Here is a 23,752-nt window from a genome sequence, read left to right as displayed (position 1 = left end):
ACATAGATTTCTATGCATGGAAATGGAGTGGCTCTTTGATATCCTGCCTCTTCTGCTTGTTTCATCTCACCTCTTACAGCTCCGCTATTATTGACAGATTGTCATTTGGAACTTTTATAAGATCATGCCATGCCAAGTAAACAGCAACTTATACGTTTTTGCTGCTTGTGTTTGACATGTTTGAAATGTGACCATAAAAGCGAGAGATTTCATAGTTGTGTGTGAATAGTGTTGATATGACTCCCCACGCTGCCCACGCTCGACTTGTAAAATGTAATATGCAATATCATCGCATGTCATATCCTGGCATGATCATTCGTGACATTGTCATGTTACTACTATTTTTATTGTCATTATAGCATATGACATAACTTTAAAATTCTAGCTTCATAGCTTCAAACTGGATGAAGACACCTTATGACAGGACATTGTATCAGGCAACCATTTTTATGGCATGGTGTCTGTCTTATCATTACATATTTGTGTTAATACTCCTCAAAGGGTAAAGGGCTTACTGTAAAATTACTTATTCTGTGTGCCAGGTTGATGTTTTTTTTTCTGTAAATGATGCACTTACCACTAGATGGCCTCAGGAATCCCTGAAAAATAATACAAAACATTCCTCTACAGACCTTCCAATCCAAACTACTGCAAGTTCTTAACAGCAACATCTCACTCAAACATAGAACATGCCATTCCATTCTATCTCTCTTCCCATATCCCCCTTCTCTTCATTTTGTTGCTTTGCAGAACATTTTCTTGCAGACACTCATTTGACCATCAGATTCCTAATAACAATTTTGCATGAAACACTAGTTCTAGGCCTATAAAAGTTCTACTTTTATGTGGTGGCAAAAGGCAAATTCCTTTCAAATACAACATGAATACTAAATTAACTAAACTAAACTAAAAATAGATTTGGATTGTCTGTGCTGCCTTCTGTGCATCCAGCAAGACTTGCTCACTGCAAACTGGGTTATGGACATATTTTGCATTCTGTTTTTGTTTGTTTGCCTGTCCAGGGACATCTATGTTGGCATTTTGACGTCATCAAAGAGACACCATCAATTAAAGGCTCCTAAGCTTTACTGAGGCATATAATTCATTACATTTGTGTGTAATTAGCCACACGGCCTACAGACCCTCCAGTTCTCAAAGTGAGTCGGTCAAATGCTGACTAGTCACTGAGTCTGCTGCTCTGGCAGGCTGGACGCTCACAGCTTCCCTTTAGCACTGGTGTTCCTCCAAGGCCCTGAGATGTCATTGGAGGCCATTTTTAACTTCATCAGTGGGCATTGGAAGTTATTGAGTGCCCATGCCTATGACATCTGAGAGGCAGTTCTCCATAGACTTTTGTGATCATGTTGATGTTGAGAGTGAAGTCAGTGTGTTCTGTGTTGTGTGTTGTGTTGTGTGAGTACGACGATAGATGACCTCTGAAATGTTTTGTTTACTTCCCCCCACCCTTTCTCAGGCCGACGCTGCAAGAAAAAAGCTCCTTTTCACTCTTCACTTCTACAGAGAACTGGATGTTCCGTGGGGTGAGTCTATGCTTATACTCAAACTTCAACTGCCTCATATGCAGTTATCTGCCCTGACATTCTCCCCTCTCTGTGACACTGCTTTAAAATGCATACTGAAATTCTTCCCTCTCTCTGACACATTCTGTGTAGCCTAAAATTCAATTCAGAAATAGTATATGGTCAGTCAGAAATGTACTGAGCCATACACAACCCCTCATATACATAATGATTTTACTTTTTCTGACCTCTCATGTATTCTCATGAAAATATACATTCACATTCATGGGGGATATTGATATCCTACTACTCATAGAAACATGCATAGTGTACATAAACACACACACACACACACACACACACAGTTCAACACAAAAATCCTTTGATCAAAATGATCATGTCAATACTGTAATATATACTGTCTAAATGCCGTCATATACCATGCACCATGCAAAATGCAAAGGATACAGTCAGTCTTCCAAATGAAATATGGTTGCTTAGTTGTGTTTATGCTTGCCTGATTAATGAGTGTGTGTGTGTGTGTGTGTTTACACTATTCATGCACAGCTTTAGCTGAAAGTAGCATAGTTTTGTTTTGTTGTGCATTATAGATATAAGTAATTTGAAATGATAGGACAGGCAGCATCTTGTTGAGTGGACCTTTGTAGAAGGATTTTGTACTGGGCTTCTCTGCCTAAGATTAATACATAAGCAAAGGTGGAAAGGACGGAATGTACATGTTTCTACATGTAAGGTCAAATTTGTTGAGCTCTCTGGTCTGTGTGCAAGGAGTAGATGCTTTATTGTCCTCTTAGGCTTCAGACTCTGTGTGATGTCATTCCTTCCTCCTTCATACTGTCTTCATACAGAGATGTGATATTTGTGTTAGAGAAAAAGTTTCTTCTCTAAACAAAACATAATTTACCTTCACCACAACTGTATAATGATGGAGAGATTAAAAAAAGGTTTTAATCTGTTTGTATTTCACAATCATATAATGTCAATGGCAGTTGACCAGACTGCTGTTCTTTGAAAAACAAAGAAACAATGAAAAGTAAAAAATGACAGTAACAGCAATAACAAAACATACAAAGCTAAAGGCCAAACCAAAACGGCAAACACAATCTCCTCAGTGTTTATATTCAGCTTTGGAGACATTCAGAAGAGATTGACTAGCGGATCTGAATGATCTTCCTTATATACAGTACGTGTGTAACAAGTCTGAGAGATGGGTGGGGGCTCTGCCATGGAAAGGCTTTTAAGTTACTAGTAAGATCTTAAAGTTAAAAGATAGGATGGGTTTGACCTTATAAAAGGCCGCAACTGAAAAAAGCTAGATTTAACATGTCCGTGATCACAGTCAAGGGCTTGCCATAAGGAGTCAGGGAACAGAAGTTCATTCAAGGCAGGCATCACTGGATCGTAATAATAAGACTTATTGTCATTAAATAGGAATTTCAACATCTAAAAAACTCAGGCGATGCACTGTATATCTGTACTCTACTGGAGCTGGCTGCCAGTCCTTGGAGAGCCATGCTTGGATTGTTAGTCTTAACTCAGACTATTTGAGCTTGTCCAGACTGCAAATAGATTCCCTGACATGTGATGCTAATTATTACATTATTACATTATATTCTTGACCACTCTGCCTTGACTGTAAAACAGGATTTATTGATGCATTTCACAGCCCTGCCCAAGCTGAGTTTAGCCAAGTGTTTAGATTCTGGAGATTCATGGGGAGGGGATAGGCCTATTACAGAATCAGGTGAGCACATTCTGGTCAGTCACTGGAGTTTACAGTGTCAACATCAATGCAATGGTCTACTATGATTGCCATTTATCCAGCACTAAGATGCCTGATCAAATCAACAGGGTTTGGTTTCCTTTTGCCTGTCAGTGGAGGCTTTGGCCGCAGGCTTAATCTTGCAAATGTCAGGGCAGGCCATCTTTGCTGCTGTGCTGTTTCTGTCTTTTCCCGACAGACAATGTGACCAGCGCTACTGTCTGGCCTCTCTTCAAAGAGCCTGTTGCTTTTTCATTCATGTCCTGAAAGGTTGGATTAGTAATATTTGTCTACATCAATGTTTCCAAACTTTGTTTCTCTCATGACACACATTTACTATGAAAAATCTCACTGCATACCACCATGATACTAAACATTTGTCTCTATTTGTCATTGCAATTTGCCGACCCCACACCAGATAAGCAGTTGTGATTAGTTCCTGGCTTGCTCATCATAAATGGCCACAGCAAGAAAGAGGATTGACCAAAGAATTTGCTGGTACTTGTTGATACTTGTTGGTGCCCTCATCAAGGGTTTGTGTTTTGTTTGGATATTGCTGACCAGATCATAAGCAGCCACAGCAATGAAGAGTGTGCTCGCATCAGGGGCATGCAGTTTGTCTGGTTATGTTGCTGATTGGAGCATAAGCGACCACATTAACGAAGAGGAATGACCATAGAATTGGGCTGTATTTGTTGTAGAGAACCCATCATGAGTGTGGAGGGGGTGGGACACCAGATGCCACTATTGAGCCTTCAGGAGACGTCGTGGACCTGAAACACTGATGAAGGAAGGTGTCTGCTTGAGAAGCCCAGTGAAATGCTCTTGAAGGTTCTGTTGGTGATGTTTTTGCCCACAACGTTGGCTTTATTAGTGGTTTCGATTTGATGGTTAATAGAATTGGTTGTTAATTGGCTGCTGTGAGAAATCCCCTACCTATAGCACTAAGAATTTAACACCTTGCCTGAGTATATTTCCCATTTCTGGGTTTTCAGTGATTTAGAAATCGACTGCAATGGGTGGGTCCGATCGGCCAGACCAAATTCAAATGCACTATGAAAGTTGTGTGGTTTCAAGGCTACTGCATTGTATGGAAAATTAATTTTGTATTTATCAATGATCAGCTTGGCGAAGGATACCAGCTAATCCAGCCTGGAGATGACTTTGTCACAGTCTTGGATCCAGCAGTCAAAAGCACTGCTCCAACAGTGAAAACAGGGAAGAAGTGGATTCTGCAAGAAGCGGTTCAGCATGCACCAGGCACATTATAGCATGGGGATTCCATTGGCCTGATGCAGAGTGGAAGTGCAGGGTTTGGATTAGTTGGCGATACCAATATGCATGTGAAAGCGTTATCTTGTCTTTGTCTCTGGTGCCTAACCTTTTGTGAATTTGAAAGGCTGGGTCTGGGATGCTAGACACTGCTGTTGAGCCTCCTGGAGGTGTTTTGGGCCTAATTCAACACAACACTGACCACTGGGCTCCTGGAGGTGATTTGGGCCTAATTCAACACAACACTGACCACTGGGCCACAGGGAATGCACTTGAGAGCACCAGTGAAATACTCACAAATGCATTGTGGGCTTTGTAGTTGTTGCTGTTGATTAATATTTACATAAAGGTTGTAGTGTGAGTAGATCTGAGGGAAGTCCAAGGAATTTTGCATTGTATAGTAATAATTTACATTATTATAGTATTGGAGCATTAGTTCACAACAGCTTGCCCATTATAAATCCATTATTTTAAACGAGCTCAGGGCCAGATAAGACGGTGGCATTTCTGTATCATGTCTAAATACAATTTCTTCTTTTGCATGGTAAAGTTTACACTAGCGTTTGTGAATTGAGTATCAAACTGTGCTCATAGACAATGGTTATCTGAAGTTTGACCCCATATGATTTTCTTTGCAGAAACAGGTCTGGTTTTATTGCAGTGTCATCTGAGGTCCAAAAGACCACGGCCATCCAATATTGTTTTTCAGCTCTGTCCCTTGTTTGCAAAGATTTCTCTGAATTCTCTCAGTATTTGAATGGTGTTATGTACTGTAGATGATGAAATCCTTAAATTCTTTGCAATTTCATCATTATTTTTTATTGATTCATCATTTGCCCACACTCTGTGATGCTCTTTTTATATCCAATCATGGTGCCAGTTACCCTAATTATTTGTGAAATATTCCTCCTTTTGTTGTCTTTATCATTACACAACTTTTTCAAGCATTGTGTTGCCCCTGTCCCAACGTATTGCTGGCATCAAATAAAAAAAAAAACATATATTAACCATGACACAGTCATGTTGTCTATGTCCTTTTTACAACAAAATATGGGTGTACAAGATTTGCAGATGATCACATTCTGTTTTTATTTGCATTTTACACAACGTCCCAACTTTTTCTGATTTGGGGTTGTAAAATGACAGGCAGTGTAAAGGCATCTATTGGCCCTGTTGCTCCTGCAGGAGCAGGAGGAGCACAACGCAACCCTGGATAGCCTAAATGTGTACAGTGCACAAACAGTCCTGAGAACAAAAAAGAAGGCTGTCTAAGTGGCTGTGGCCCCTCTACCTCAATATAGCAACGGTGTGGTTTCCCTCTGCACATCCTGTTTGCAGTGAACAGGACTTGTCTCCTACTACATAAACACACACACACACACACACACACACACACACACACTCACACACACACACACACACACACACACACACACACACACACACACACACACACACACACACACACACAAATGACATCCTTCCACAAAACCTGTGTGGCCTTTGTGTGAGAACCTAGCATGTTAGAGACTAGCTTTCCATGGACTCGCCCTAGACCATGTTGGGGAATATCACTGTGACTTGAGTGTGTCCATTTAGTGGGAATTAGACACATTGTTGGGATCCTAATGATGGGGTGCTGTCTCTTTGTCCATCAGAAGGTGAGTCATCATTTCGTTGGTACAGCTTTAGTATGTATAGACTGAAAAAATTTGATGTGTGATGTTGCTGACATGATAGACTGAGTTTGCTAACAGGATTCCCCTTTTCAGCAATATTATACAAATGACCTGAATTCTACATTTAAAGGAGTCCTTTTGCATACATTTCCAGTGAATGTCATTTTGTTATTTTTGCTCTTTGTGTTTGGGTACATCATGTTTCAGGATTTGTTAGCATGCATGTGTATGGATATGTGTAGGGAAGAATGGCTGCTTTTCAATATAATCATGATTATAGTTGTTGTAAATAAAGACTGTTAGCCACTGTTAGTAGCTAGTAGTATGTTTATAATAGGTTCTGTGGTTATGGTATAAACTTTTAAAATAGTTGGTTGAATAATATACTTTATATATTATCCCACCAATTAAATATTCAAAAAATAAAACTTAGTTGTATTTAGTTGAGTTGTAAGTAGACTCTTAGAAGGTAATTTATTCCCAGCCTACCTGTTCAAGCTGTGGCATTTGGTTTAATCACTCGTTTTGAAACACAGCTCACAGCAGCCCATTGAAGACTTCAACTTCATCAACAAAGCCGAAGAGTGGCATTAAAAGACAACTCCGATCTAAGAACAACCTAGGGTCTGTTTTTGGATGATAAGGATTGTAAACTTTTCTTGGGGACCAAAACGAGAGTAGTTTTGAGTAAGACAGGAATAGGCATTTACAATGAAAACACACACTCAAACCCAAGCATGCCATAAGCACTCAAGCATACTTAAAGCCTTACACAAATCCTCACAGATTAACGTTGTTTTAGTCCGTGACCAAAGCTTACACTCTTCAAAAATAAGAAGTTGTTCTAAGAGCAGGGGCATAGCCAGATATTATAAATAAGATGTGCCTGTCAGATTTCATGGCCTCAACCCAGTGAAAAGTGAGGGACGCAGACACGACAGGTGGGACACAAATGACCTGGAAATGTAAATACTATAGCCTACTGTACAGCCTATCAGTGCTCTCAAAATGAACATGATCGCATAATGACAATCAAAAACTATGATACTCGCTAGAATAATTCACTTTCAGAGGCTGCACCGTAATACATTTCCAATTTAAATGAAAATCTAAGTAGAATAAAATAAGTCATACGCTATTTTAAGGCAGAATAAAAAAACTCAGAATGCAGTGCCTATTTAGAGATGGGTTTTATTGTAGGTCTCAACACGTGAACTAGGCTTTTTTTATTGATTAGCAAAGACTGTGTAACCGATTGGCCAAAGTAAGCTATTAATGCTTGGGAAAATATTCTTCAGACAGACATCAAGGACCTCGATCAGTGAGGAACAGGAGTACCCAGCACGTACTTTCTTCTTAATTAGCTGTGCAAAAACACAGTCATGTCAGAGTCTCCGATGGCGAGTCCATAATGCGCTGGCTGCGTTTTGATGGGTGCAATGAGGCTACAGTGCAAGACGGTGGGGCTTGGATTAAACATGGAAACCATGTCATCCTAGCTTGCTAGAATAAGCTATGGTTGGTCTGGCAGGTTAGAATGATAAGAACGGACGAGGTAATGGTAAGCTTGAAATCCAAAAATATTTTAGGTGTGCCAGGCTGACGATTGCGTGTCCCAGGCACACCCGTGGCGTTGTCTTTTAATGTAGGGTATGCTGATATGATGGGATTACTAAACTATTAAGAATTACAGAGGCCCTGAAATATGATTGGCCAGAAGATATTTACATTTACTTAAATTTGCTTTTTAAGAATATGGGATGTGTACATTGACAGTGAGCAATTATTTTTCTGCTGGACTTATTTCTCTGCTGAAGGCTTATAGCCATATTATTCTAATGTATTGTTTACGTATGTGCTTGTTGGCTTGTTGGTTTGTTGTCTTGCAGAAGAAGAGGAAGCAGAGGAGCAGGGATGTGGACACGCTCAGTCTCCGCAGTCTGGACATCAATGTGAGTTGGAGACACTCTGCTCTGACTTGCTCTTTCAGGCAGACACATAACACATAACACATCACATGCAGATACAAAGCATATACTCCGACACATACTAGCAATGTATACAAGCACTCTTACAATAATATACTCAATGAAATGGAGCAAGACAACCACTACGGCATTTCCTTCAAGTCACAGTTTTCTCACCTTGCTTCCATAACAGCATAAAACCAGAGACCAATACACTAATCTCTTTTCTTTTCCTTTTTTTCTTGTGGAAAGTCAGGCCATGCATGATTGTATAGGTTCTGGTGGATGTATTTTAGTAGTGGGTGTAGTGTAGTGAGTAGTAGTATTTTAGTAAATGTGGGTGTGAATGGGTGGGGAGGCTAGGCATTGACAAGTGGGTTGAGTACTGCTATTGTAATATGGTTAGCCATTGTTTCATTGGTACTCCTTTACTGGTAGGTATGACTCAGACAACAAAATTAGTTGAGCAACTGAACTATGGAAACAAAAATATTGTTGTGCTGTGACACTGCAATCTCACTATGTTCCCTATGTGTAATCGTGTCATGTTCGGGCTCAATCATCGTGTTTCATTTAACATAAACATAACGGGTGAGAGAAAAGGCAAACTGATGTGACCTGTCATGACAATATTCATGACACCACCAGTTTAACAGATTCAACTCTGAGGTGTTTGGTATCATCCTGAGGCAACCAGAGTGCCCCTTGCTCCAATTAAGAAATCTATTTTAGCTGTAAACAGTGTATGTTTGTCCTAACCTGACCCTCGCCAGATGAATTTCGTTCCGCTTAGCTCCGCCTAGCTTCACTCACATCCATCTGGGACCTCTTCCATTGAGAGTGATTTCTGCAACCGACTTTATGGTTCAGCCAATCAGGACGCAGGGCGGGAGTTTCATAGATGGGACATAGCGTAGAAGCGACTGTGAGACTGTTATCAGCGTCACAGGTTGGCTTCGATGTGAGTGGTTGAAGTAGCACGTCAATAGATGACGGACAAGTGGCTTATCCAATCATATGCAAGCATTTTTTGATTAGGCCCAGCCTTCTGAAGCAACACTCCAATGGATTGGTCCCAGATGGATGAGTGGAGCTAGGCGGAACGAAATTCATCTGGCGAGAGTCGGGTTATGTTTGTCCCAGTTCTTTTCAAGAAAATGAAACTAAACTCATTAAACATATTGACGCTGCACTTGCTCTCATTTCTATGTTTACAACATGATGAAGGCAGTGCATTATAATTAGACTGAGGGAGCAAGAGAACTGATAGAGAGCAAAACAGAGGGCAGAAAAGAAGAGCATGGAAAAGGCAGCGGAGTGGTAGTGGGGCCACACACCTGTTTGGCATGTGTTCATCAAGGTGAGTAGCAGTGCAGTCAGTGAGCTGTGTTTTGCACCCTATGGAGAAGCAGGTCAGGTCTATTGTCTGTTGTGCAGCTGCTGACTTTCCTTCCGATGAAGAAAACAAGATGTTGATTGCTATAGCAGACCTGCACTAGAATGTGGCAACCAGTGGTCTACATGTTGAACTAGTTGAACTGCATTTTGCAGTAGCTTGCTGGTTTGTATTTATATAGGGATTCAAGTATTCACATTTTTTTGCCATTTTTTGCCAGTAATGTCCTCAAGCATGAACCTCCCAAATCTTAGCCAGAGGAAAAATCAACTTGGCCATACTTTGCAAACACATCACTGACTAGCTCCACCGAACCAAAATGATGTTTTTACTTAAGAGCTAGCTAGCACTATTGCCAGGGGGAGTCACACTAATATCTCTAATTACTCTTTTTACAAAGCTCCAAACTTTATTCTGTTGTCTTGGATGGTGTCTTAATGGCGCATGTATGAGAAAAGGATCCAACATCAAAGTAAAATCCATTATGCAAGTCCTTTGTAACCTAGGACATCTGTTGTTGAATTATAGTAAATAAATAGATTTTCATCAATGACAAAGCCTATTAGTATCCATAGACCTGCTTTAAAGGCCAATTAACATATAGGCCCCTATCTTGGCGGTATAAAACACATGCTCATTGGCGAATAGCTTAGGGGTTAGACCAGTCCACATTGGGGGTGGTTTTTGTCATCAAACGTTATCAAAGGTCGAGCTAGGGCTGGGTGATATGGCCTAAAAAAAATCTCTGATTTTTTCAGATAAAACCCGATTTACAATTTTAATCGATTTTGATTTAACTCTACATATCCTTCTTTCATGAGTGTCTTACACCATATCTTTAAGCAAATACAGTTGTTTATTTAAGATAAGTGAGCGTATGCTTTAACCTTTGTTGTGGCATCCATGATTTTCACACATTCATGAGCACTCGCAGTGGGAAAAACAGCGTAATCACGGGTGCAGTCCCTGATATTCCCAGGTGGCATGAACGCACCATTTGAAGGAATCTGCTTGCACGCAAGACCGTATGGAACAGGGATTCTACATTCCACATAGTCTGAAAAAAGCAACACTTATTCCAGTAATGTTTGAATGACTGAATAAAAAACTTAAGGGCATTTATCCTGCAGAGGAGTTGCTGCTTACATCTCATCTTCGGCTGTGCTTCAGATGCACCTTTCGCTATAGACCAGGTTTTTCTTGGTCAGTGGCGTAATGCTTTTTAGATAGTGTAAGATAGCGATTTTTAGATAAAAGTATAAGTATAAGTATATATACTCTTTTGATCCTGTGAGGGAAATTTGGTCTCCGCATTTATCCCAATCCGTGAATTAGTGAAACACACTCAGCACACAGTGAACACACAGTGAGGTGAAGCACACACTAATCCCAGCGCAGTGAGCTGCCTGCATCAACAGCGGCGCTCAGGGAGCAGTGAGGGGTTAGGTGCCTTGCTCAAGGGCACTTCAGCTGTGTCTACTGGTCGGGGTTCGAACCAGCAACCCTCCGGTTACAAGTCCGAAGCGCTAACCAGTAGGCCACAGCTGCCCCCAGACTTGTCACACCCCTGGGCGCATTGCTCAATAAAAGAGAAGTGCATGGTGATTATATAACTAGGTTGGTACAAAGACACATCCTGCGATATCCTCAAAACTGAACAATGTGAAAAAGTAGACTTTAAATACAACATAAATTGATGTGTCTATTGTTAGTGTCTGGCTTTTGCTTGGCTGTCTGACCAGTACTTCTATTTCTAGACAGGAGGGTGAGGGGCTTGTCTTCCTGAGGAGGGAGAAATCTTGGATTATCCTGCCACTGTGGAAGCCTGTAGTTAACTAGCATTAAATAACCCTGGCATGGACCCCTATACAATCCCTATTGACTGCCCTGAAAGACATGTCATTTCTCATGACATGTCAGTCTCACAATAGCCCCTTTTCAATTTAAAAGTCCCCATAAAGTGTGAAGGCTTCTTCATTCTTAAAAAAATATTTAATTAAATGAATAAAAAACAAGATTAAATAAAAAACAAGAATATAACACGTAAACAGATCATTTACATCTTATAAGGGGTTATTTGCAGTGAACTACCCCTGCCTTTCCTACAGACTAGAGGTAAAACATAGGTCTGATAGTGTTGCTTTGTTTAGGTTATGAGATAAGGTTTATAAGATTGAATTTTTTCTACCCTCAGTAAATGACATGTTAAGGTGAGTTTAACAGGTGTGACCTGAGCTTTACATTATTTAAAGCTTGCTCAGGAGCTAGGCTTACTCCATTGGTGTAGTATGTGATGAGATTAAACTCCCAATAGACTTGCTTAAAATTAGTTGAATATAACAACCTGTGTAGGTTTTTATAGGCTGTATTGAAATATGCTATCAATACATGTAATATATTTTAGGTCAATTTATCAATAGTTTCCACAGAATTCACCAGAAGTAAAAATCATTTAAGGAGAATTTTTCAACATGTTTGTCACGGGGGAGCATGCCCCCCGAACCCCCCTGGCCTTTGGGAGGCCCAAAAGTATTTTATGCCATGGGATCCAAATTCTCCAGCAGCACCCAATCAATAATTAGCATTTTTGTCAAATGTGACCACCTATTTTTGAATGTGATGTCTTGACTAGCAAAGTATGTGAGACAGCAAGGGTGTGTGTGCGCATGTACATGGTCTATGCGGAAGATAGTCTGGGGCCTTTTTTTAGTCCCAGTCTGTCCCTGCCTGAGGGAAATGTTAATTTATGTAAACATTTTTGTCCTGTTTGCACTTAACATGGGGGTCCTTTTCAATGGGATAGTAAGGTACTTGATCATCAGAGTAAGGCACTTGGAATACTTAGGTCAGATATATTATGTCAGTGATTTTGAAGAGGGTATATCAGGTATTGTAGGTCAAGTTAAGATCAGACATTGCTACTCTCTATAACTCCAATGATTACAGTAACTAACTAATTGCAGGCTGTATAATGGTGTGTGTTTATCCATATTTCAGACCTGTATCAGATTTAGGACCAGGGGCGTCAAACTGGGGGTAAAAGTGGGACTGATTACCAGGGCCCCAAGGGGGGAGAGGGCCCTTGAAAAGTCTGGAATATATGCATGGGGGGGCATGGGGGCCCATCAGGACTGCCTATGCATAGGGCCCAGGATCTTGTGCTACACCCATATTTAAGACCACATATGGAGAGGCCCAAATCAGAATAGAGAAAGTCAGATTCCATGTGAGTTGTGTTCACACAGTTATGAAAAAATCATACTGTATGTGTCACATTAACTGAATTTGGCCAGGATTTCACCTGTTAATGTGAATCATATAGCCAGTTATATTGGGAGTCTGTGTGTAGAATTTTGCTCTAATATATAAAAGTTTGTCAAATTTGAATCATGTATAAGGAGAATATTTTATTTTTAGTTTGGGGAAATGTATCTGTTTTGACATTGGTAAATGGTGAGATGGTTTTGAATTTTGAGCTCATTAAGCCGGATAATAGTGCGTAAGCAATCATGGGAAATTGTATACAAAGATGCAAGGGTTGACAGTTGTAGAAAGTCCACTGAGAGCTTATCATGAAAACCATTTCACGATTTCAAGATGTAGTTTTCTACAGGTATCTTCACATTTTATTGAAATTATTGTCTAGGTAAAACTAGTACCAGTTATTTTTTTCATTGATTAACCTACAGTGATCTAATTAGCTACTGTGCATATTGTATGTCTATTGTATTGACAAACTAAATTGTTGTCTACCACCACATATTCAGATACTCCCTAAATGTTCTTTTATGAAGATGACATTCTGTTATGGTTGTAGTGTGTAATACCATGTTTACAATTGTTGCTGTGTATGTCTACAAATCCTTGATGAACATACAGTACACATGCAGTGTAGATCCATATTTGAACTGCTAACATATGTGAGTACTTTATGGCATTTGAATATAATCCACAAATTAATATTTATTATCAGTCAGTTTGGTATAGTGGAGGTCCAGTCCATGTTTGTTTACAGTGGAACACATGACTGGAGGCAAAACACTGCTGGGCGGGGGGGGGGGGTAAATTACCTCCCTTTAGGGCACACTTCCACTTGGCTGATAGCAGCACAATAACAGGAACTTGTCAGCCTGGTCAGAACAAAGCCTCTTAAAAACGGGACCAATTTCCTGTCTGCTGGAGCAAGCCTGCATAAGGACATGGAGATTTTGAGATTTTTTTTTATTTCACTCAGACCACTAAAGAGCACTTATGACAGTAGGCCGACATGAATAACTCAGCTATGCACGAGAGGATTTATTTTTGTCCTATATGAATGAATGTATAACATTGTGACAATTAGGCCTACACAATCCATTAATTAAAAGCCTCCCTCTCTCTTTCTCTCTCTCCCTCTTGCACACTGTCTCTCTCTCTCTCTCTCTCTCTCACACACACACACACACTTTTTTAATCAAATGTGGTCTTTGCAATTTACCTTGACTGTGTCCATTTGGTCCAGCATGTGGCGCCCTCTCCTCCTCTTTCCAAAAGTTTCGCTGAGTAGGCAATGCAGATGTGGAGCCATCTGGACGGTGTCTCTAACCTGCTTGCTGCAACAAGCGCTCGCTGTAGTAGCGTCTGGCTGGCGAGCGAAGGTACGAGGGACACACGGAATGCATTGGCAGGCGTAGACTAGACCGGAGGTCCGAAACTCCGCAGAGCTGGCGGGCACAGTGACTGGGAGGTTAGCTTGCGGTTGTCCTTCAACAATTGCTTCTACCATATCCACCGACGACGGAAACGGCATGGTGGCCAAGGATTACCCGTTTTACCTCGTTCTGAACAGAGCCAACTGCTCTATAGAGGTGCAAACCTTGAGCAGCAGCCCAGTCAAAGAAGTTGAGGTATGCCTTCAAAGCAAATTCCCGCAGCTTTAAGTCAGTCTGGAGGTTTACATTTATATACATATCTATGCATATAGCAGTATCTATTCAAACTTTTTGCAAATAGACCAACACTCGACTTTGTTGACAGAACCTGCTGGTAGGCTACTGACAGTAACGGAGCGCAGTTGTAGTAGCCTGGGCTACATATCCTCTCATCTTGTTATGTCAATGTCCAGAAAGTATTTCAGCGTGTTTGAACGTTCTGATAGTATTACGTGTTACATGCGTGCACAGGATGTTTACAAATAGGCCTAAATAATACTGGATTCATTTTAAATAGGTTTGTGTCTGAAGTATTTTCACAAATATCCAAATTAGAATCACTTTTTAATAGTAAGGCTGTGGTGGTCAACGATACACCAGAATCGTACAAATAAGGTGTGTAAGCTGTAGGCCTATTTCATACAGGAGTTTCATAAAGATCTGGCAGTATGGAGTGCAGGATATCAGAAGCCTGGCTGGTTTAGGGTTATATATTTTAGAGCACACTTAGAGCAACATAGAGCAATGATGAGGCCTGACAGAGTGCCCAAGTGATAGTGTCCAAGCAACAGGAACGATCAAATAGAGAATAATGCTCTCGTTGTCTGTTGGATGATCTGGTGCTATGCCATAGGAACACTGGTCCTCCTTGAATGGAAGGTGGAGCAGAACCCGGCTGTTCTCTGAGGGGTCAGACAGAGACTCCCTGAGCTGATGAAAATGCATCGGGGATCAGAAAAAAAGAACACATTAAGCCCCAGTGAAGACATTTGTCTGCTTTTGTGTTGGCAAGTTGCTGTTTTAGTGTTTTGTGAAAATGACTAGCACTATAGCACTGTTCTTTCATAAAAGGCTGGTCAATTTTGCTAGGTAAGAGTTAGAGTTAAGGGACTTGTTGTCCCTTGCCATACAAGAAATGGGTTCATAAGGCCAGTCTGCAAGATGTGAGTCCACATTCCCAGATAGGGTGGTCTTAGTGTGTATGAAGTGCCGGGTCTGCTTAGCAAAAAGCAGTAAAACAGACAAAACTATACTGTGATTAATTTGACTGTTCTGTCAGTGATCTTGCATTTCTTTGAAAACTGATAAACTTTTGAAAAGAAACCCCTAAAATGTTCTGATTACCTCCACATTGAATAATCAGCACCTCTGCAGTCATAACCTGTTTTAAGTTTCTTTAGTTTTAGTTAAGTTAGTTTGCTGTCTGTTGCTTTTTTCATCTATTTACAATTGTGTCTACTTTAAACTACACTTTCTTCACCAGATATAAGCTTTCTGTTTGTTTTTTCTGGTGGCTCTGTATAGTACTGTAAATGCTAATGTATGTGATTGTGAATCTGGGGATAGATCTTTCTAGGTAGGCTAGCTTAGCTTGTATGTACGCACGTGACACATATTTATCGATCAGTGCAAATCCAGGCCACAACACTGCTCTGGGAGGCAAGTTGAGCCCTGCATTAGGAATGTATTGAGCCACAAAGAGCTTGCCTGCGATCAGTCTGAGAGGTTGTTTGTGGATCAGTGCCTGCATGTCGTCATGTTGCAAAGTCTACAATGGTGAACTGTCTAAATGGTCTAATCACATGACTGTCAAATCAAGTTGCTAGTCCATAGGGTGAACCCTATGGCCAAATCTGCTTGTCTTATGACAACATTATGCACTATCTTGTTATCTGACACCAGACATAATTTCACTGCATTTCTTACTTTCAGTAACTATATGCATGTGACAATAAACTTCCTTGTATCCTTGTATCTGCGTGACAGCCATTGAGGTCACTGTTATGTAAGCATTATATACAACTCAACATCTTTAAGTGCAAAACCAGAGACATATGGGCTGGGACTTTGGCCACTGTGCTAACATTGATTTGATGTCATATTGTGCTGACATCTGTGTGAGTAGTGTGTGGTCTTCACTCAGAAGTGTGTGCACTAAGAAACATGTTTCTCAGCATGGCACAGGTTGATTGTATAAGTCAAAAATGAATGGCTTTGAGATGAAATGTTAAGTAGTTTTGTTAAGGTTCTTGTGTACAGTATGTCTGCAACTGTGCACTATCTAACCCCAAGAGTTGAGTTGCATGCTGCCCTCATTATTGGCTCATTCATAATGGCCTGCATGACCTGTTCAGTTTATGGGTAGCTGCTGTGAAAGACTACAGACTTACAGAGTTACATGTGTCCTCTTTGGCTTAAAGACCAGCTGCAGCATTCTGAATCAATTGTAACCATCTCACTACACAAGCAGGCCGCCCAGCTAACAGTGAATTACATAAGTTACAGTTTGGAGATGACCATGGCCTGTACTAGAAGTTGTGCCAGATAAGGTCTGATCTTCCTAATGTAAAGAACAAACCAACATGATTTTGTATTTGAGGCTACATGCTCAGAGAAGTTAAGTTAGCAGATAAGATGATAAGATAAGTAAATACTCTTTTTATCCCATGAGGGAAATTTGGTCTGCATTTATCCCAATCCGTGAATTAGTGAAACACACACTCAGCACACAGTGAGGTGAAGCACACACTCCGACGCAGTGAGCTGCCTGCAACAACAGCGGCGCTCAAGGAGCAGTGAGGGGTTAGGTGCCTTGCTCAAGGGCACTTCAGCCGTGCTGGTCGGGGTTCGAACCAGCCACCCTCCGGTTACAAGTCCGAAGCGCTAACCAGTTGGCCACGGCTGCCCTACAGTAGATAAGATAAGATAAGATAAGATAGACTGAGGTAGGGCGGTAGAAATATAAAAGACATTATATGAACAACACAGGAGTATATCAAGGGTACTTATGAAGAGGTTCCTGATATAGCTTCCTCTCCTCAGACCAAGCTGGTGCAGCGTTGCTAGACTAATCAGTGATCGGCTTTGCATGGGGAAAATATGGGGCTATCCCAAAGCCACCAGATTCATAAGAATGCTTGTTGGAACATGAAAATCTGCTGTGCAGTTAAAATGCCCTTAATACTTGATCAAACTGACTCACAAGCCAGCGTGTGTGGGTGGGTGTTTGTCTCTGGACTGTGTGGTTAGAGTTTATGTGGTGTTGTCAGGTTTGGGCCTTGTGTTGAGAGCACAGCTCAACTTGTGCATTTCTACATCAGGATGAGTCAACCTCGGGCAGGCCTACCCTTTGGGTTAAGAGTGGGCTATAGCTTTTTCCCACTGTGGAGTCTCTAGTACTGGCTACAGTTTAATGCTTCTCATGACTGCTCATGCTGTTTCATTTCATTTATTTATTTATATGGACAACACACATCAATCAACATTTCTGTAAATGTGGCTAATTTTGATACTGCAGTCCTTTGGCAAGATGTTGTAATAATTATTATTATACGGCTCTTTACAATGCTAGTAGAACGCTCCATTGACTTGAATGGGATTTCCCAAATTTCTACCGGTTATTGTTTTCATCTAAGGATCTCTAAATATTGACCGCTGTCAATGGCAATGATTTTCATTCAAAAGTGAAGACAGGTGGTTGATCAGCTGTGTTCTAAAGAATGTTGGATTCAAGTTCAGCGTGTGTTGCAAACTATTTGTTTCTCAGCAAAAGCCACAACGCAACGGTAACAAAAAAAAAACAAAAAGAGACATATCGTGGAGTAGCCGTATAATAAGCGGGATAATGTATGTTAATGTATAATTGCCAGTCATTATTGGGAAAAATAAGTCCCTTGAGGGCATGTCGGGGTCCGGTTCTCCCTGTCGGGACTTATTTTCCCAATGACCGGCGTTCTATACATTATCCCTTACTTAAAGCAACACCAAAGAACTTTTCCTCTGTCGCACGCACGCTATTTGTTTATCCAGCAATGGCTTTGCAAATAACGATGTCCATAGACAAGGTAGAATATGTTGCATGATTTTACGAAAGTACGATGTATTGCGACATCATGCAAGTCAAATTTGTAGTTTCTTATGTCTCATTCCATCGAACTACAAACCCGCTACCCAATCTGGCAAACTTACATAGTGCGGTTACAGCCGATAGAGGGCCGCGAAGTGAATGCAGAAGTGCCGTTCACCCTGTTACGAGTTGATGAACCAAGGAAACAATTTTGGAAACATTATTTTAAGGTACAAAAAACTCTTTGGTGTTGCTTTAATTGACTTGAACAGTTCATTACTATTACCCCATGGCGAATGCAACACCAAAAAAATTTGATCTCTTAGAAGTGTGATCATGTCGGCCTCACGTGTGAACCTTACTCTGACTGTTTTGTTGTTCTATTCATACAGGAGCCCAGCAACAAGCGCATAAAGCCACTCTCACGTGTCACCTCATTGGCCAGCCTCATCCCTCCGGTCAAAGCTGCTCCCCTCAAACGCATTGGACAGACTTTGCAGGTGTGCTTAGCCTACTGTCCCTCTCCTATTCCTCTCTCTCTCTCTCTCTCTCTCTCTCTCTCTCTCTCTCTCTCTCTCTCTCTCTAACACACACATTTCTCCCATCTCAACTCTTTCAGTACTTCCATTAGAATATTATATTTAGATAGTATACTCTGTTGCAAAAATTGCTCTTGCTGCTATCTCCTCACCATTGTGCAAATGGCATGTGTGAGCTGAGTGAAAGAAAATGGGAAAGAACAGAGGAAAAGCTGATTGTCATTCTATCTGTATACGTGGAAATGCAATCCTGTGTGTGTGCGCCAGTAAGAGCATCACTCTGTGTGTCTGTGTGTGTGTCTGTGTCTGTGTCTGTGTCTGTGTCTGTCTATTTATCAGCTCTGTCCACTGATAGTTTGAACAAAGCAGTTGAAAACGACCCTATAGTTAGGCTAAAAACTGTGCCAAGTCAGTCAGTCACACTACCATTTTTTGTCTATAGGCAAAATAAGGTTAATTGTTTATATCAGTGTTTTTTTTATATTAAAATACCGAAACCGTATCGTTATACCGCACCGTGGGCACACTGTACCGTTGCATCCCTAGTTCGTGCTAACTTACATTCTCAGCCAAGTATTTCATTTTTATGTTGTCTTTCTATTTGTCCTCCCTTCTCCCACCGGCCTCTCTTAGCGGTCCATCAGTTTCCGCAGTGACAGTCGGCCGGAGACTGTACCCCCCCGACCATGGAGTCGCCAAGCCCCTCCAGCAGTCACCAAAAGGCGCGACAGCAAGCTATGGAGTGAAACCTTTGACGTACGTCTGGACCAGATGCTCTCATCCAGAGAGATCAAGCGGCAGGAGGTGAGAGACGAGACATCTGTCCAGAGGAAAAGCTTGTTCCTATATTGGGACACAGAGCAACATTTGAAAAGAAGTTTGAAAGAAAAGAGAAAATGAAATAAGCACATAAGAAAGAGATCATTCAAAAGATAATTCAAAACAGAGCAAAAAAAGTGGTTGTTGCACGTTGGTTCCTGGCAACTGTAGATTGATAGACCACACACACACACACACACACACACACACACACAGAGAGATCTAAATATTAGCACACTCAAACATGTGTGACATATTGGCACACTCAGAGCTTAATCAGAACTTCTTGTTCAGACACATAGCCCTAGTGCACAAATTATGGCTGTTGGACTCAAGTGTGCAGTGAGCAGCAGCCAGACACGCTGCCACTGTCACATCATTATGGTTATGGTTATGGTTATGGATTTAGCAGACGCCTTTGTCCAAAGCGACACATAAATACAAAACAACATAATAATATTTAAAATTGAACAGGGAACAGATTAGAATGTAGGTCAAATATAATAAGGAGAATAGTTATAGTACACAATAATATCAATTCAATCAATAGCCTAATAAAAAAGCAATGGAAAAAAAAAAGGGGAAAGGCAATAATAAACAATAATGTCCATTCAATCAATAATATAAAAACAATGACATGCTGAGACTACATTAAGGAGAATATCAATAATAAACAATAATGTCTTATGCATTATTAACAATAATGTATTATGCAGGCAGCTCAGAAAAAGCAGTTTTACCTGGAGCTTTGTCTGGAGAGCAACCCAACCACTGTCTGAGCAGGAGTGATTTTAGTCAATATAGTCTGGTAGTAGTTAGCAGAACAATAACACAAATGAGGTTGTCTGATTCTGCTTGTTTTCATGTTTAGCACCGATATCTCAAAAGTAACAGTAGGAGTACTGAGTAGCATTCAGCACGTTCATTTTAGTCCATGCACACAAACACACACACACACACACACACACACACACACACACACACACACACACACACACACACACACACACACACGCACGCACGCACACCCTCTCTCCCAAACTGAGTTTCCTTTCAACCAGGCAGACTTCAAAGGACATGGAATACATTGTGGACAAAGTCAGAGCAGCTGCTGGGAAGTATTAGGTTTGCCAGAGGTCACAAGGTTTCTGCTTTCTGTCTTGGTTAGACTGGTTGGTGAATGAGGCCCACTGTGTTTCACCCTTTGAATTGTACACCTCAACATTTCAGATATATGACAATTTACTGTGAATATGGCTTTCTCCAAGGTTTAATTTATAGATGAAATTAATTGTATCAGAGTTTCACCTTCATGCATTTTGTTTTTAAATGACTTCTCTGTACAAAATGGAGCTTGTGGTATTGACTGTGAGGTTAACTTATTTGTCTCTTTCACACTCACCCTCTGTCACTCTCTCATACACTCCTGCTTTTCTGTTGCAGGCCATCTTTGAGCTGTCTCAGGGGGAACAAGACCTGATTGAGGATCTTAAACTTGTCAAGAAGGTTACATCTGCTTTTCTAATTAGTTTGCCTTCTCTTTCCGAGGCCTTTGGTACAGTAGGGATGGCAGACCCCAAACTCCACCACTTACTGTGGCAATCCCTGTTACTCCATCATTTTGAAATCATATACAGCATGGTGGGGTATAGGTGAGGGTCAGAAAGGACTAGGAGGTATTATTTTAGATTATAGATTAGTTAGATTATAGCGATGCCATTACATGTATTATATTTCCAACAAATTTAACCAGTACCCAGTCATCACAAGTCAAGTGCATTGTGAACCACAAGTGTTCAATATATGCTTTGGCCTAATTTATAAAGTAGCCATTCATAACGTTATGAGGATCAACCATGGTGGCTATACACCACCTCTTACCTTACAATTCATACTGTGAAATTTTCAGGGACCATCATTCTGACTAATTACCTAACCCCAGGACCTCCACTGAATAAAAATACTGATTCCCACATTGCAACTACATTACTGAATCCATGGTCAGGGTCAGGGACCACCAGCAATGTCCTCACTGACCACAAGTGGGCCGCGGACCACTGGTTGAAAACCCTTGATGTACAGGATCTGTGTGTTAAGTTATCTAGTGTGTTTGTCTAGTGAGCATATCGATTTGAATATCGTAGAAAAGTCCATTGCTCTGTCCAGACTGAGAGATTAAAGGTTCAGGAAACCATTGCTGGTATTTGACTTAATTATATGATTAGAGCTCTTCTCAACTCAACATTTCTGTATTATAAATTCTTTATTCTATTTTTTTGATATACTGGATTTTTGATTTGCATGAGCTGTAAACAGTAATCATCAAGATGAAAACAAAAAAAGGCTTCAAATATTTCACTTTTGGTGTAATAAATCTAGATTATATCTAAGTTTCACTTTTTATTGGAAAAAAATAACTTGCCCATGATATTCTCATGTTTTGAGATGCACGTGTGAGTATGTGTGAGTATTAACAGCCATAGGTCCCTCTTCCCCTCCTCTGCAGGCATACCATGACCCCATGCTAAAGCTGTCCATCATGACAGAACATGAACTGAACCAGATATTTGGTACACTGGATTCTCTCATTCCTCTCCACGAAGGTGAGATTAATAGACACTGGTACTCTTGGGGCCCTATCATGACAGTCTAAAAGGCATGGTCACTGGCGAAAAGTTGAAACAGATCTTGTGGGTTGTCCACATTGGGTGTGGTGTAGTTATGAAACGTTATCAAACGTCCAGCGCCTGGTGCAAAAAGGTGGGCCTTATGTTTCTTAATCAGTCATGGGTGTGTTTTGGGCATAACATTATTTAAACCAATGAGAATGACATCTGTCATTCCCTTTAACAGCGAGCAGCGCAACTTTAAACAGCGCATCGGTATTTTGATAGTCAGCAGCGCATTTGAAGAAATCTGCTTGCATGCGAGACCCTATGGAACAGGTATTCCACTAAACCAAGTTTAACTGAAACCTAGCAGAGTTTAGCCTACACACATCTGCACTCGTCTATTATTTGAACTCATTGGCAAAGTGAAACTAACTTCACCTTGGTGTTAGTCAATGACAAAACAGTTATACACAGTTAATTACTTTCACTATTGACTGACAATGGGTTACCATCGAAAACATAGCCTGGAAAAAGCAACACTGACACCAATAATGTTTGAATGACTGAATAAAAAACGTTTATACTGAAGAGGAATTGCTTACATCTCGTGACAGTGCGTCTTCAGCTGTATATATTTTCATATTTGCCATTCGCCTCTCGCCTAATCACTTTTATCCGTCATTACCAATTTGCAAATGATGGTGAATAACTACTCATTGTGAGATGTATTTTGTAATATCTTTATTCTAAATATGTTTCCCATTGTAATCGTGTAATTTGTAATGTTTTGCATGAATGTGCGTGCGCTGGTGCGTGTTCGTGGATGAGAAGCATGCAGCAGTGTGCACTCACTGTTGATAATGGGCTCTTAAAATAACATATAAACAACTCACCATGGACTTCTGACCAGGTTTCTCTTGGTCAGTGGTGTAATGCGTTTTAGGTAGTGTACAATAGCGATTTTTAGACAATGCGGCAGACCCCTCATTAGGTCGTTAATTGCCACACCCCTTGGCACGTTGCTCAAAAAGATAAGAATAAGATAAGAATAAACTTTGTGCTGGGATAATAATCCGCTTTCCGCCAGGCGGCGAAAATAGGGCCCTTGGTCTTACCAGCACAGACATGGTCAGAATATCAGTCTTTCTTTCCTTCAGATCTGCTCAGTCGCTTGAGGGAAGTCCGCAAGTCTGATGGATCTACAGAGCATGTGGGACACATCCTTGTTGACTGGGTAAAACACACACATACATGCATGTATTGAGGGTGTGGGGTGGGGGGAGGCCTGGGATGTTTACATCAATGAGTGCTCCAGGCTAAATGCATTGACTCTCAGCTATCCCTGTCTATCAAACCCTGTGGTAAATTGGACACAGCTCTCCAAACTCCTCCTCCATATAGATACAGT

The 23,752-nt window shown here is 40.8% G+C and overlaps 1 protein-coding gene across 4 annotated transcripts in view; it reads left to right on the top strand.

Annotated features, from left to right (window-relative positions):
- arhgef3 (Rho guanine nucleotide exchange factor (GEF) 3) overlaps positions 1-23,752 on the top strand; it is a 51,346-nt gene that overhangs the window by 16,635 nt on the left and 10,959 nt on the right. The window contains exons 2-8 of one of the 4 annotated variants that reach the window (XM_076268356.1): positions 1,475-1,541; positions 8,144-8,206; positions 18,767-18,874; positions 19,547-19,717; positions 21,176-21,238; positions 22,239-22,335; positions 23,502-23,578. In XM_076268356.1, the coding sequence (XP_076124471.1) occupies positions 1,475-1,541; positions 8,144-8,206; positions 18,767-18,874; positions 19,547-19,717; positions 21,176-21,238; positions 22,239-22,335; positions 23,502-23,578 (646 nt within the window). Of the gene's footprint in view, positions 1-1,474; positions 1,542-6,129; positions 6,237-8,143; positions 8,207-14,249; positions 14,504-18,766; positions 18,875-19,546; positions 19,718-21,175; positions 21,239-22,238; positions 22,336-23,501; positions 23,579-23,752 lie in introns of those variants that run through there. The other 3 variants (XM_076268359.1, XM_076268360.1, XM_076268358.1) reach the window with 3 other exon arrangements.

The sequence above is a fragment of the Alosa pseudoharengus genome, unplaced genomic scaffold, assembly GCF_046254945.1.
Source record: "Alosa pseudoharengus isolate Yale_2024_CS ecotype anadromous, Long Island Sound unplaced genomic scaffold, YU_APseudo_1.1 YU_APseudo_1.1_scf_5, whole genome shotgun sequence".
NCBI classification, from domain to species: domain Eukaryota; kingdom Metazoa; phylum Chordata; class Actinopteri; order Clupeiformes; family Clupeidae; genus Alosa; species Alosa pseudoharengus.
The sequence above is the reverse complement of the archived record's forward strand: the minus strand, read 5'-3'. Positions and strand labels throughout refer to the sequence as shown.